The sequence below is a fragment of the Nerophis lumbriciformis genome, linkage group LG20 (genome assembly GCF_033978685.3).
Source record: "Nerophis lumbriciformis linkage group LG20, RoL_Nlum_v2.1, whole genome shotgun sequence".
Taxonomy (NCBI): Eukaryota; Metazoa; Chordata; class Actinopteri; order Syngnathiformes; family Syngnathidae; genus Nerophis; species Nerophis lumbriciformis.
In genome coordinates, this window is record NC_084567.2 from 12,540,146 (window position 1) to 12,553,360 (window position 13,215).

General features: G+C 46.3%; 2 protein-coding genes across 2 annotated transcripts; both read right to left on the reverse strand.

The window, feature by feature from the left end:
• Positions 1-5,506: 5,506 nt before the first annotated feature.
• Positions 5,507-7,063, reverse strand: LOC133619440 (natterin-3-like). The gene is made up of 3 exons (XM_061980462.1): positions 6,976-7,063; positions 6,818-6,893; positions 5,507-6,646 (listed from the first exon to the last, which is right to left on the reverse strand). The coding sequence occupies exons 1-3, from the start codon at positions 7,039-7,041 to the stop codon at positions 5,568-5,570; spliced, it is 1,221 nt and encodes a 406-aa protein (XP_061836446.1). The 5' UTR covers positions 7,042-7,063; the 3' UTR covers positions 5,507-5,567.
• Positions 7,064-11,237: 4,174 nt separating this feature from the next.
• Positions 11,238-12,888, reverse strand: LOC133619767 (natterin-3-like). Its single transcript, XM_061981023.1, has 3 exons — positions 12,717-12,888; positions 12,534-12,617; positions 11,238-12,377 (listed from the first exon to the last, which is right to left on the reverse strand). Exons 1-3 carry the CDS (start codon positions 12,814-12,816, stop codon positions 11,302-11,304), a joined length of 1,260 nt encoding a protein of 419 aa, XP_061837007.1. The 5' UTR covers positions 12,817-12,888; the 3' UTR covers positions 11,238-11,301.
• Between the last annotated feature and the right edge of the window lie 327 nt (positions 12,889-13,215).

The following is a 13,215-nucleotide window of genomic DNA, read 5'->3' on the forward strand; positions in this document are numbered from 1 at the left end:
CAAACAGAGCCAGGCGGTCACATGATTAACAAGCTTAAGCTTACATGAACTCAACGTCAAATTTGAGGAAACACATCGCGGTAAGTAACGTTAGTAGATATTTTTGGCTGTCATCGTAGGCTGATGTTAGCTTCCCTGCTATGAATCACTGTCAAATGTACATAGTGTGGGGACATTTATTAACGCACTGCAGCCTCACACACACACACACACACACACACACACACACACACACACACACACACACACACACACACACACACACACACACACACACACACACACACACACACACACACACACACACACACACACACACACGCATGCGTAGAAACACCAATCAGTGTGTTCCCAGGTTCAGCTCACATTTATCAGTTTATGGTTTGCGTAAAGGCTAACTTGTTATTTTCCTTTGTAATCTCTGCCTACTGAGCCTATGGTACTGTTAAGTTATTGTGGCTCAATTTGCCTTATTTAATTAAATTTTTTATGTTAATGTATTATTATTTAATATATATTATTAAGTTTATCATCTGGCTTCATCTGGCCAGGATCTTCAGCTCTCACTGGATCGGTTCGCAGCTGAGTGTGAAGCGACTGGGATGAGAATCAGCACCTCCAAGTCCGAGTCCATGGTTTTCGCCCGGAAAAGGGTGGAGTGCCATCTCCGGGTTGGGGAGGAGATCTTGCCCCAAGTGGAGGAGTTCAAGTACCTCGGAGTCTTGTTCACGAGTGAGGGAAGAGTGGATTGTGAGATCGACAGGCGGATCGGTGCGGCGTCTTCAGTAATGCGGACGCTGTATCGATCCGTTGTGGTGAAGAAGGAGCTGAGCCGGAAGGCAAAGCTCTCAATTTACCGGTCGATCTACGTTCCCATCCTCACCTATGGTCATGAGCTTTGGGTTATGACCGAAAGGACAAGATCACGGGTACAAGCGGCCGAAATGAGTTTCCTCCGCCGGGTGGCGGGGCTCTCCCTTAGAGATAGGGTGAGAAGCTCTGCCATCCGGGGGAAGCTCAAAGTAAAGCCGCTGCTCCTCCACATCGAGAGGAGCCAGATGAGGTGGTTCGGGCATCTGGTCAGGATGCCACCCAAACGCCTCCCTAGGGAGGTGTTTAGGGCACGTCCGACCGGTAGGAGGCCGCGGGGAAGACCCAGGACACGTTGGGAAGACTATGTCTCCCGGCTGGCCTGGGAACGCCTCGGGGTCCCACAGGAAGAGCTGGACGAAGTGGCTGGGGAGAGGGAAGTCTGGGCTTCCCTGCTTAGGCTGATGCCCCCGCGACCCGACCTCGGATAAGCGGAAGAAGATGGATGGATGGATGAATATATTATTGTTTTAGTTGCTTAAGAGATATTCCTGGCTCTGAATTTGCTCATTGCATTATTTGTTGCCGTCATCATTAAACGAACAGGTTACTCAGTACTTGAGTAGTTTTTTCACAACACACTTTTTACTTTTACTCAAGTAAATATTTGGGTGACTACTCCTTACTTTTACTTGAGTAATACATCTCTAAAGTAACAGTACTCTTACTTGAGTACAATTCCTGGCTACTCTACCCACCTCTGCAAATAACCCCCAATAAGACCCGGTTACTCCAAAAGTTCAGAAATGTACTCAAAGAGTTTGGGGGTATGGCCAAGGCATGAGCCTTTTTGGATGCATTCTGAAATGAGCACAGGGGACATTTATCATACGGGTCACTTAAGTTCTTTTGAGACCTTCCCATTACCCCCCAAAAGGACCATATTCCCCTAGAAGTCCCCAGAAACTCAAAAATGTCCAGTTACTCCCAAAGGTCAGCGATGTACCCAAAGAGTTTGGGGGTGTGGTTGGATTAATTCTGAAATGAGCACACCATTGATCATGGTCAGGCTTGGTCAAATAGGACTGAGATGCAGAGTAGGGGACAATCCGGCAGGATCTTATTTTGAAAGCTACTTTTCACCTCCTTAGTCAGGGCAACACAACATAGGCTTTAATCTGACAACTCGGCGAAAAAGGTTCCACAAAAAAGGAACAACCGAAAATCACTCCGAAAGGAGGAAACAAAAAATATCAATAGAGAACTTAGCGCAGTATATGATCTATGACATTTATCAATAACAATAGACACTCCAAAAGGAGGGAGAAATAATGGCTATAAAACTTATTCACTGTTTCTTATCTAGAAAAATAGTTTAAAAAAAATGTCACTCAAAAAATTGAGGAAAAAGAAGAACTGTAAGAAAAAACTGAAACTCACCTCTTCGGCTGCAAAACTAAATAACCAAAAATCACTCTGCTCAGGAGGAGAACAGGAAAACTCAAAATACCAACAAGGGAATTCAGGATCAGGATACTCATGACAAGGCGTGGGCATGAAGCTACAGAGACACGAAATAACGCGACATTCTGGCACAGAACAAAGGGAGGCGTGGGCTTATAAGACACATGGGGGTAATGGGCAACAGGTGGAAACAATCAGGGATCAGGGATGACGTCAGACTGATGACACAAAAGGAAGGGCAAGTGACCTGAAACGAGAAGAGAGTTACTTTTCAAACTAAAACATAAAATTCTCAAGACAGAAAAAAGCAAGACAAGACATCCCTCACCGCGGTGTGACAATCATGGGCCCGAGGGTTCTTTTGAGACCTTCTCGGCCCCACCCAGGGCTTAAATAGGTTAAATTGGACCTCCGTTTTGGCGTAGGGTATGGGAAAGTGGAGTTTCTCAGAATATTTGAGGCACTTATAAAATGGGGCTGGGACTTACTTTTTCAAGTGGCACAAAAAAGGATTGGGGTCTATATACTTGTATCCAAGATAGTCTATGGACTCAGAAAATGAATAACATACCCAAAGGTCCCAAAGTATCCAAAGAGGACTATCTTACTCCAAAAAGTCCCAAAGGGCCCCAATACAGACTTAGCCCTCAAAGCCCTGGGGCTCCAAAAGGTCTGAGACGTACCTATGGGGGCAGGCACCCCAGTTATCATTGGGAATTTGGGTTTTTCCGAGACCTTCCCAGACCCTGAATGGGTACAATTGAGACCTTGTAGATAGTTTGTAAAAATAAAAAACACGGGCTAAGATTAAGGTTGTAAAAAATGACAAAGTACCTTCTAACCCACATAGGGCAGGAAAAGAGAGTGTCCCGGCATTGCCAAGTACCCCTTCACACAGACTCCAGTTTGCTGAGGACTGTACACAATGAGTTTATTCTTCTAATTGATCAGCTCAGTGATTGACAGATGATAAGGCATGATTTACAGGAAGTCAAGCAATCACCTTGAAGACATAATCATCAATAAATCAGTCAAAGTGACAATGGATGCCGAGTGGATACGGTTAATAATGTGAGATTCCAGTCCATAATGGGGCCAGCAGGGGATCATCTTGCATGTAGACCAATCGGCAGCGCAGAGACGACACCAACTGATGCAAACAGGAGTGGTCCATCCTGGGTCTTGACTTTGAAAAGCTAGCGCGTCATCCGTGAAGGCTGATCCGGAGCAAAAAAGAGAGACAGCAGCTCAACTGGTCTGAAAAGGGGTCTATTTATAGGCTAAAGTAAAGAAATTAGTTTTAAGATGGGACTTAAATGCTTCTACTGAGGTGGTATATCTAGCTGTTACCGGTAGGGTATTCTAGAGTAGTGGAACCCGAATAGAAAACACTCTAAAGCCTGCAGACTTTTTTGGGGCTTTGGGAATCACTAATAAGCCGGAGTTCTTTCAAAATGTTAGTGGACATCCATTGTTTAATTTCATTTAGACACGCCTCCAGATGACTACAATCTGGCGTGTTGGTTAGCTTTAGGGACATGTAGAGTTGGGTGTCATCAGCATAACAGTGGAAGCTAACACTGTATTTGTGTATGATGTCACCTAGTGGCAGCATGTAGATGCTGAAGAGTGCAGGGCCAAGAACGGAACCCTGTGGAACTCTGCATGTTACCGTAACATACTCCAAGGTCACATTGTCATGGGAGACGCCCTGCATTCTGTCAGTAAGATAGGAGTCAAACCAAGAAAAGTCTGACATACCAATGCGTGTTTTGAAATGTTTTAATAAAATATTATGATCAACGGTATCGAAAGCAGCGCAAAGATCAAGAAGCAGCATCATGGATGAAGCATCAGCATCCATAGCTAGCAATAGATTATTAGTCATTTTTGCGAGGGCTGTCTCCGTAGAGTGATTTGCCCTGAAATCGGACTGAAAGGGTGCACAGACATTGTTAGATGCTAAGTGTTCATTTAGCTGCTGTGCAACAATTCTTCGAGGATTTTTGAGATAAAGGGAAGCTAGGACACCAGCGGGTAGTTTACCATGAGCTCAGGATCGAGGTAGGTCTTTTGAGCATTGGTTATTAAATCGCTTGTTGACAATGAGTCAGAATTTCAAATTTTATAAGGTAATGATGGGACATTACTTTAGTGTACTGGAGTACCATAACTTTGGAGGTGGTGACACCCCGGACAAGGACTAGGTCCATCATATTACCGTTTCGATGCGTGGCTTCATTTATTATTTGTGTAAGACCACAGCTATCATAATTTTCCACCTCAGTAGAGCGCATATTCCCCTGTGGCACAGTCACTACAGAAAAAACATTATGTGAGTTATGTATTATTCTATGAGAAATGTTATGTGTGCAGGAATTTAGCTTAACTGACTCCTCACCCGGGCTAACAGACACTGTAATTGCCTGTGTCCGAGCTTGCTCTAGTGTAGTTAAGTCAAGCTTGACTCAAATAGTAGTCCATATTTCTGGAGAGAGTGATGGCACCTTCCCGGTTAGGGTGAAGGCCATCCCTTCTCAGCAAGCCCGGTTTTTCCCAGAAAGAGGGCCAATTATTAATAAACGTTAGTCCCTGTTCTTTACAAAGACGAGCCAGCCACTTGTTAAGCGAGACTAATCTACCTCTCATCATTACCTATCGCAGGCAGGGGGCCAGAGACAAGTACTCGATGCCAAGACATCTTTCTCGCGTGATTACAAGTCCTCCCTATGTTCGCGTAGCTAGTGGTGCGATTAGCCTGTCGTACGTGTTTACTAGGCCTGTTGCGAGTCAGCTCCCTAAAATTAGCTTCAATGTCAGGTGCTCTGGCCCCAAGAATACACTTAATTATGGCTGGTTTACTAAGCTGTATGTTTCGAGTGATGGAGTCCCCTATGACTAAGGTGAAGTGCCTGGTAGACTGGGGTGTAGGACTAGCTAAAGGGCTAAATCTACAGCTAAAGCAAGCAAATGTGTCCGCAGCATCTAAAGTTACGAAATTACTCTGCTCTAACTGGCGGACACGGTCCTCTAGTAGGGCCAACCTATTCATGAGAACAGTGCATGAGGAGCAGGGAGCAATACTCACTTTGTTTCTTTCACCGAGTCGGATTCATGCTGTCTTCGGAGCAGTAGCAGCAGCGTGAGGGAGAGCAGTTGCCTTCAACCGCGACTAGCTTAGCTTCATTAGCTTAGCAGCTCGCAAGCTGAGAGAGAGACGGTGAGACAGAGAGTGGGTGCTTTGTAAAATATGTATCTTTTATTTGCCATGAAAGTGACATAGTTTGTTGTGCCTAACAAGGCTTGACATTAGGTAGAGGTTCACAACGGCTAACCACAGCTTGGACTTCTGTAATCTGGATGCTCTTGTAGGTCCCAGTGATTGTGGTCCATTTAGTCTCACCGTTGTTGTAAGTGCGTCTGAGTTTTGCAGTGTACGGGATTTCTGCTCCATACTTCTTGGCCACCATGTGGATGATGCACGAATGGCCGGGAGGGATGGGGGTCTGCACCTTGATGCTGTGTGAGGTGGTCTCGCTGTAGGTGGTCCCTGTGGTGAACATCAGGTTGGCCTCCATGTTAAACTGAATGCCTGCAGAGGTGATGCAGGGGATCTTGGTGGTGATGCTGGTGCTGCCGGCCAATGAGAGGCTGTAGTTGTTTTCCCATTTGTGCTCCACCTTGGTGCTCTTGGTCAGGGTGTCTGAGAGCGTGGCTTCATCGCAAGCAGAGTTCTGTACGGTATCGTTCTTCAGCATCTCAGGGGGATGCTCCACCACTGGGACACCCTCAGTGTAGTACTTTACGTCCATCAAACGCTCGCTTTCTACATCCTCGTGGATGACCAAGAACTGGTACGGTTTTTTGTAATGGTACTCCCATCCATTGTAGGGTAAGTAAAAGACTCGATGACTGACTTGCACTTTCCCCAGACCGTACTCATTCTTACCCACGTATATGTCCTCGTCCTGACATGTCTTGACCCCATTCCAGGCCACTGAACCATAGGCGCCCTCTTTCCACTCCAGAATCTCAAAGTTGTCTTTGTTGACCAGCAAGGTAAAGTCAGCCGATTGGAGAGCTTTACCACCGTAGGGGAAGACACAGTAGTCACCTTGGTCAGTGTTGTAATAGCCTGAATTGCACTTGTGCTTGCACACGTAGTCAAAGCGACTCATGTAGCCGTTGTAGATGGACACGGCCCCGTTGGGGACCGACCCCGTCCACTGTTGCCACTCGAGGTTGGTTCTCTCAAATTCGGCAGATGGCAACTCGCCCATGGCTCTGGAGATTTTTGGAGTCACAGGATAAACTTGATGAGGCATGCGAGCTGATGTGTCTGGAACTACGTCTCTGAGGTCCAGCACCGGTACTGTATGAGGGGAAACACACAGAATCAAAGAAAAGGATGAACAGCACAATCATCAACATATTCCTCATTCTCTGACAAGACACATTTGTTCACTTGCAAAGCTCAAAGATGTCAAGTTCTTGAACTGAGAGATAGCGCTAGCAAAAAAGCTTTGAAGAAATCAGGACTTACTGAGCCCACCAATGACAGTACGAAAGGCCGAGGTCAGAGCCGGCAGTGCCAGCAGCAGGAGAACCGACAGCTTCATCTGTGAAGGACACGCTCTTATTCCATGCTGGACTTTGACAACGTAAGCCAAGCTAGAGAGTGGAACAATAAAACGCACTCACCTCCAGTCCGAAGTGGTTGGTTGTGGACTTCCAGCAGCAGACCCAAATATGTACTTTTCTCTTCATCGTTGACTTTGACCCGTCCTCCTCCACAATAAACATTGATCAGTGCAGCTCAAACAAAGTCCAGGAGGCTGGGATCACACATCAAATACAACTTTATCAAAGATCTGTGTTGCATAGTAGCACAGTGAATCAGTGTAACAAAACCAACAACTGTTGAGTCTCCAGTGTTCACACATCTCTCAGGTTGATTGAAGACTGTCCCCAGGTGAGAATGTGTTCTGTGTCAACCCTGTGATTGACAGGTCACCAGTCTAGGGTGTATCCCACCACACAGCCAAAGTCAGCTGGGATAGACTCCAGCACCCAATGTTAGCATCTGTTTGATGACCAGCAGAGGGCAGTCTCACACATATAAATAGACAGAAGTTGTCACAGTGAACACATTATGCATATTTTTTGTGATCATTGTTATCTAGCACTGCCTTACGCCTTTAATCCTCTGATTCTTGGACATGAAATTGATCATAAAAATGGTGTTACTAAAATATTCTGCAACTGACACACCTTGTTACCTACCTTCCTTCCTTCCTTCTTCCTCCCTACATTATCAATTTGTGCTCAGACATATTTGTACGCTCCATCATCTTTACCTTCATCCTCCTCAGAAAGGTTTGTGCGTATTCTTCAACTTCAAGTTAAAGTTTTCCCTCAATAAACCGCAGCTCCCCAGTGCTGGCAGCACTCGTGCACGGTACCAAAACCATGCTCGACTGTAAACAAGACACAACTTTCGTGCTACTCACATGTGTTGCCAGATATTTAGACCAGTGGTTCTCAAACTTTTTTTTCACCAAGTATTGGACATTTTCTAATCAAATAGTCAAACAAAATGATCTTTCTCAGATTTATTTTAATAGCTCGAGCATTTTAATAGGCACAGGTCACATTCATAGCAAAGTATGTAAGTAGTGCGCAATAGGAAGAGATGAGCGTTATTCTTTATACACTGAATAAAAGGTGGGAGGGAGGGAGTATGCTCAGTTTGGACGGGGGAGAGAAGAGACAATGGTGCACTGTTAACTGGAATGAAGAAGCCGACACTTTCAAATGAGAAGACGAGAAGGTAGAAGAGATACTTTCCCAGTGAGTCATGCAGACAAGGTCATTCTCTGCTCAGAATGTGCTTTTTTACAGAATGTGCATTTCACACAAATACTGCAGTTTGTAATGGCATAGTCCAAGGATCCCTAAATGTTTTCCATCACAGTACCACCTGAGAAAACACTTGTCTTTTCAAGTACCACCGTAATGACCAACATTAAAATACAATAGCATATTTGGCGTAAATATTCATTAAAACAAGGCAGAGGTTTTATTTAACAATTTAATATTTTTGGCCACTGTAACATTACACACAGTTTAGTAACACTGTGTTTGAAAATGTAATTAGTGATCCTTTGGCATACCACTAGATGGAGTCCAATGGTACACATACCACTGTTTGAGAATCACTGATTTGGACACTGATTTGGACACTTCCCATTACCCCTAAATTAGTAATAAGTTATAATGATGAAGCATAAAATATACAGTATCATAATACAGCATACATGAATGAAAAACATACAGTAAAAAACGTTATGTGAGTTGTGTATTATTCTACGAGAAATGCTATGTGTGCAGGAATTTTCCAGTCTGGCGCTGGTTAGTTCTAGCTTAAATGACTCCTCATCCAGAATAACAGACACTGTAATTGCCTGTGTCCGAGCTTACTCTAGTGTAGTTAGTCAAGTGTGACTCAGCCAGTAATCTATGTTTCCAGATAGAGTGATGGCATCTTCCCTGTTAGGGTGAAGGCTGTCCCTTCTCAGCAAGCCCAGTTTGCCCCAGAAAGAGGGCCAATCATCAATAAATGTTAGTCCCTGTTCTCTACAAAAACTATCCAGTCACTTGTTAAGCGAGACTAATCTGCTATACCTCTCATCATTGCCTCTCGCAGGCAGGGGCCCAGAGACAAGTACTCGAAGCCTGGACATTTTTCTCGCGAGATTACAAGTCCTCGCTATGTTCCTCTTTGTAATATTACAAGTCCTCGCTATGTTCCTCTTTTTAATCTCTTGACTGTCTCCTCCTAGTGTCATTGGAACCAACGTGTACAACTATGTTTGCGTAGCCAGTGGTGCGATTTACGAGGCCTGTTGCGAGTTAGCTCCCTAAGATTAGCTTCAATGTCAGGTGCTCTGGCCCCGGGAATACACTTAATTATGGCTGGTTTGCTAAGCTGTATGTTTCGAGTGATGGAGTCCCCTATGACTAAGGTGTGGTGCCCGGTAGACTGGGGTGTAGCACTAGCTGAAGGGCTAAATCTATTATGCATCTCAGCCGGTTCACCGTTGCTTGTAGGCCGCTGAGGGCCGCTGAGGGCCGCTGATGTACGAACTTTGAGTATGTAGGTATGTACTGTATTTTGTGTATGTATGTGGGAGCATAGGTACTTATGTATGTATGTATGTATGTGAGTATATGTGTATTTGTATGTACAATATATTTGACTGCCAGTGTGTTTGGCAGCCAGAATACGGCCCCAGCCACCCAGAGAGCCCAACCCACAAACAGCAGGTGTGGCGCCCAGGGAACCAGGGACCACCGGCCCCACGCAGCCAGGCCGGCCAGCGACAGGAACCCCAGAGCCAGGCCCACCGTTCCGCCCGTAAGAGCCAGCAGCAGGCCGTAGACAGACGCACCCGGCAGAGGACAAAGCACGAGAGAAGTAGGGGCCAGCCAGACCTCAAGCCAGCGCGAGACCACACCCCACACGGGCAGAAAGGCAGGATGCCCCGCCCGGGGGGCCCAGAGACTCCCCGCAACCGGACGGGAAGACCGCCCTCGCCCCACAAGCAACCAGGCCCCCACGAGCCCACGCCCCACCCCCGGAGAGCACGGCGCGGCCCCCCCCGGCCACCCCACCCAAGTCGGCCGCCGCAGGACCGCCCAGCACGGGGCCACGGGAACCACCCACCCCACCCGCAGGGACCCCAAAGATGGAGATGGAACAACCAGCAACCGCCCTGTCGAGGTCCCCCTCTAAGGGAGGGGTAAAATAAGAAATAATATTAATCAATTATTTATTAATAAAAAAATAAAAAAATAAATAGTGATAATAATAATAATAATTATTATATATATTAAAAAAAAAAAAAAAAAAAAATAATAATAATAATAATAATTAAAAGAAGATCACAGACATGCTGACACACAAGGTCACTACCCCAGCAGCTGGCCGACTCGCAGCACCTCGGAATACCTTTCAGCACCAAGCTACCACAATAGACGCGGGGATGAGACCCAGCAGGCCCCAACCAAGACGGGCACCCGGAAGGGATGGACGGTGGGACCCGGGAGCTCCAGACACACAGTCCGGATGCAGTAGCCTGAGGCGCCGACCCCCGCCTGACAAGCAGGCCCAGAGCGTAACCCCAAAAAGATACATACATACATATATACATACACATACACATACACATATATATATATATATATATATATATATATATATATATATATGTACACATACATATATATATATATATATATAGACATTAACACCTCCCCCACCAAAAGACCCCACCACCCAAACCCGCACAAACATACCACCGCCCAAACAACCAGTCGCTTCACACTCGGCTGCGACCCGATCCTGTGAGAGTTGAAGATCCTGGCCAGATGAAGCCAACAGGACCACATCATCTGCAAAAAGCAGAGACCTAATCCTGCAGCCAAATCGGATACCCTCAACGCCCTAACTGCGCCTAGAAATTCTGTCCATATGGTCCATGAACAGAATTGGTGACAAAGGGCAGCCCTGGCGAAGTCCAACCCTCACTGGAAACAGATCTGACTTACTGCCAATCAGACGGTTCCATATATTCTGAGCCCTCGCCACAAGACTTCCTGAGGGACACAGTCGAATGCCTTCTCCAAGTCCACAAAAAACATGTAGACTTGTTGGGCAAACTCCCATGCACACTCAAAAATGTTAAAAGTTGGTCAAAGAAGGTCAAAGAAGGTAAAAAGAAAGTGAACAGAAGGTAAAGCAAATTAAATAGATAATAATAATAATAAACATCGAGCTAAAAGGCCAGCCTGTCAGCTCGATGTGCAGCGCAAAGTCTTCAGCTGTCATGGAGTGAAGTTGACCAGCGTACTTGCACATCCACACTGCCCGGCCTCCGTTACATCAACACACAAATTACCGGTTTGTCTTTAGTAGTTTTATTGCAGCTGGACATGATAACACCGCACGGGTGATGTGTGCTGTGCTTAACAAGGCTTGACATTAGGCATACGTTCACAGCGGTCCACCACAGCCTGGACTTCTGAGACCTGGATGCTCCTGTACGTACCAATGACGCTGGTCCACGTGGTCTCTCCGTTACTGTAGGTACGTTTGAGGCGCGCTGTGTACGGGATGTCCATGCCGTACTTCTTTCCCGCCATGGTGATGGTGCACGAGTAGCCGGCTGGGACCATGGTGTCCACGGAAAGAGAGTGGGTGGTGATTTCGGTATGAGTGGTGCCTTTGACCAACTTGTAGCTTACAGAGGCCCTAAACTGAACCTGTCCTTCAACGATAAAGGGTATTCCGGTTTTGATTGTGGTGCCGACTCCCGCCGTGAAGGAGAAGGTGGTGTCCCACTTGCTGGCTGTTGAGATGCTCTTTGACAGAGTGGACGTGCGTTTGATGATCTGGCAGTGGTAGTTGAAGACCGTGTCCTTGTTCAGGATCTCAGGGGGATACACCACAGGAGTGATGCCCTCTGTGTGGTACCTAACCTCCATCAGGTGCTCTTTCCTTATGTCTTTCTCCACTTCCAGGAACTGGTAGTCAGGGTACCAGTACTCAGTGTTTCCCCAGGGAAGGTAGAAAACCTTATCACTCACCTTCACTTTGCCCAAACCATACATGTTCTTGCCAACGTATATGTCTTCGTTCTGGCAGGTCTTAACAGAAAATGGGGTCACAAAACCTTTGGAGCCTTGCTTCCACAGCAAGATCTCAAAGTTGTCTTTGTTGACCAGCAGCTCAAACGGCGACTGGCTGTACCCATACCCGTTTTTGGAGAAGACGCACTCGCTACTTCTGTCTGGGTTGTAATAGCCCGCATTGCAGTCCACTTTGCAGATGTAGTCTACACGTTTAAGGTAGCTGTTGTAGATGGACACAGATCCTTCGAAGACGGCGCCATCCGTGGTCTTCCACTCCAGGTTGCTTTCGTCAAAATTGAAAGAATCGGAGTCGGCCATATTTCTCATCACTGACGGAAGAAGCCTTAGAGGATTTGTAGCAGGCCATACTTCAGGGTGATGGTTCTTCAGAGCTGGATTCAAAGAGGGAGCTGGGTGAGGGACACGAGAGAGACGTCAAGTCCACGTGCTTGATGATGCAAAAGGACAGCAGACATCGAGACACAGACAAAGCATGCAAAGTACCAACAGAGGACAATGACACAAATCAACAACAAAGTGACCATGAGGGACTCGTGTCCACCTACGGGAGTTGCTCCTCGGTGCTAGTCGATCCAGCCATGTGGAAAACCTGGACAGAGCACACTTGGAATACTTCACCACAAGCATGCCTTGGAGTCAAACACAAAAAGACATATCGATCAGTCGTCCTGGTCTGGTGACCAGAAGACAAGTGATGAGACATTCTTCCAGAACAGCGTGGACAAAACCTGGCAAGTCAGTGGAAGACGGGTCCTGGTTCTCGCAGTCCGGCTGTAGGGCCGAGGTCAGAGCCGGCAGGGCCAGCAGCAGCAGAACCGACGGCTTCATCCTGTTTGGGTCACGAAACACACTCACCAAGCGTTCAAACGGGTCTGGGATGGACTTCCAGCAGCGGTCACCAATGTGTACTCTTCTCTCGCGCTCCGACTTTGACCTCCTCTTAAAACTTTGATCAGCGCAGATCAAACAAACTGTCCTCTGACTTCTCTTCGCTTTCCCTCTGAAATAATGTCAATGTCATATTCTGGTGATTAGATCACACGCAGGTGTCAAACTTAAGGCCTGGGGCCTAAATCTGGCCCCCCACTTCATTTTAATTTGGCCTGCGAAAGCCTGGAAAAAACGTGTTTCATATGTCAATATTGCTAATAATAAGGCTAACACCCCGGACACATTTTGAAATAAATGTTTATTAACCCATTAAATTAAAACATGCTAATAATAATG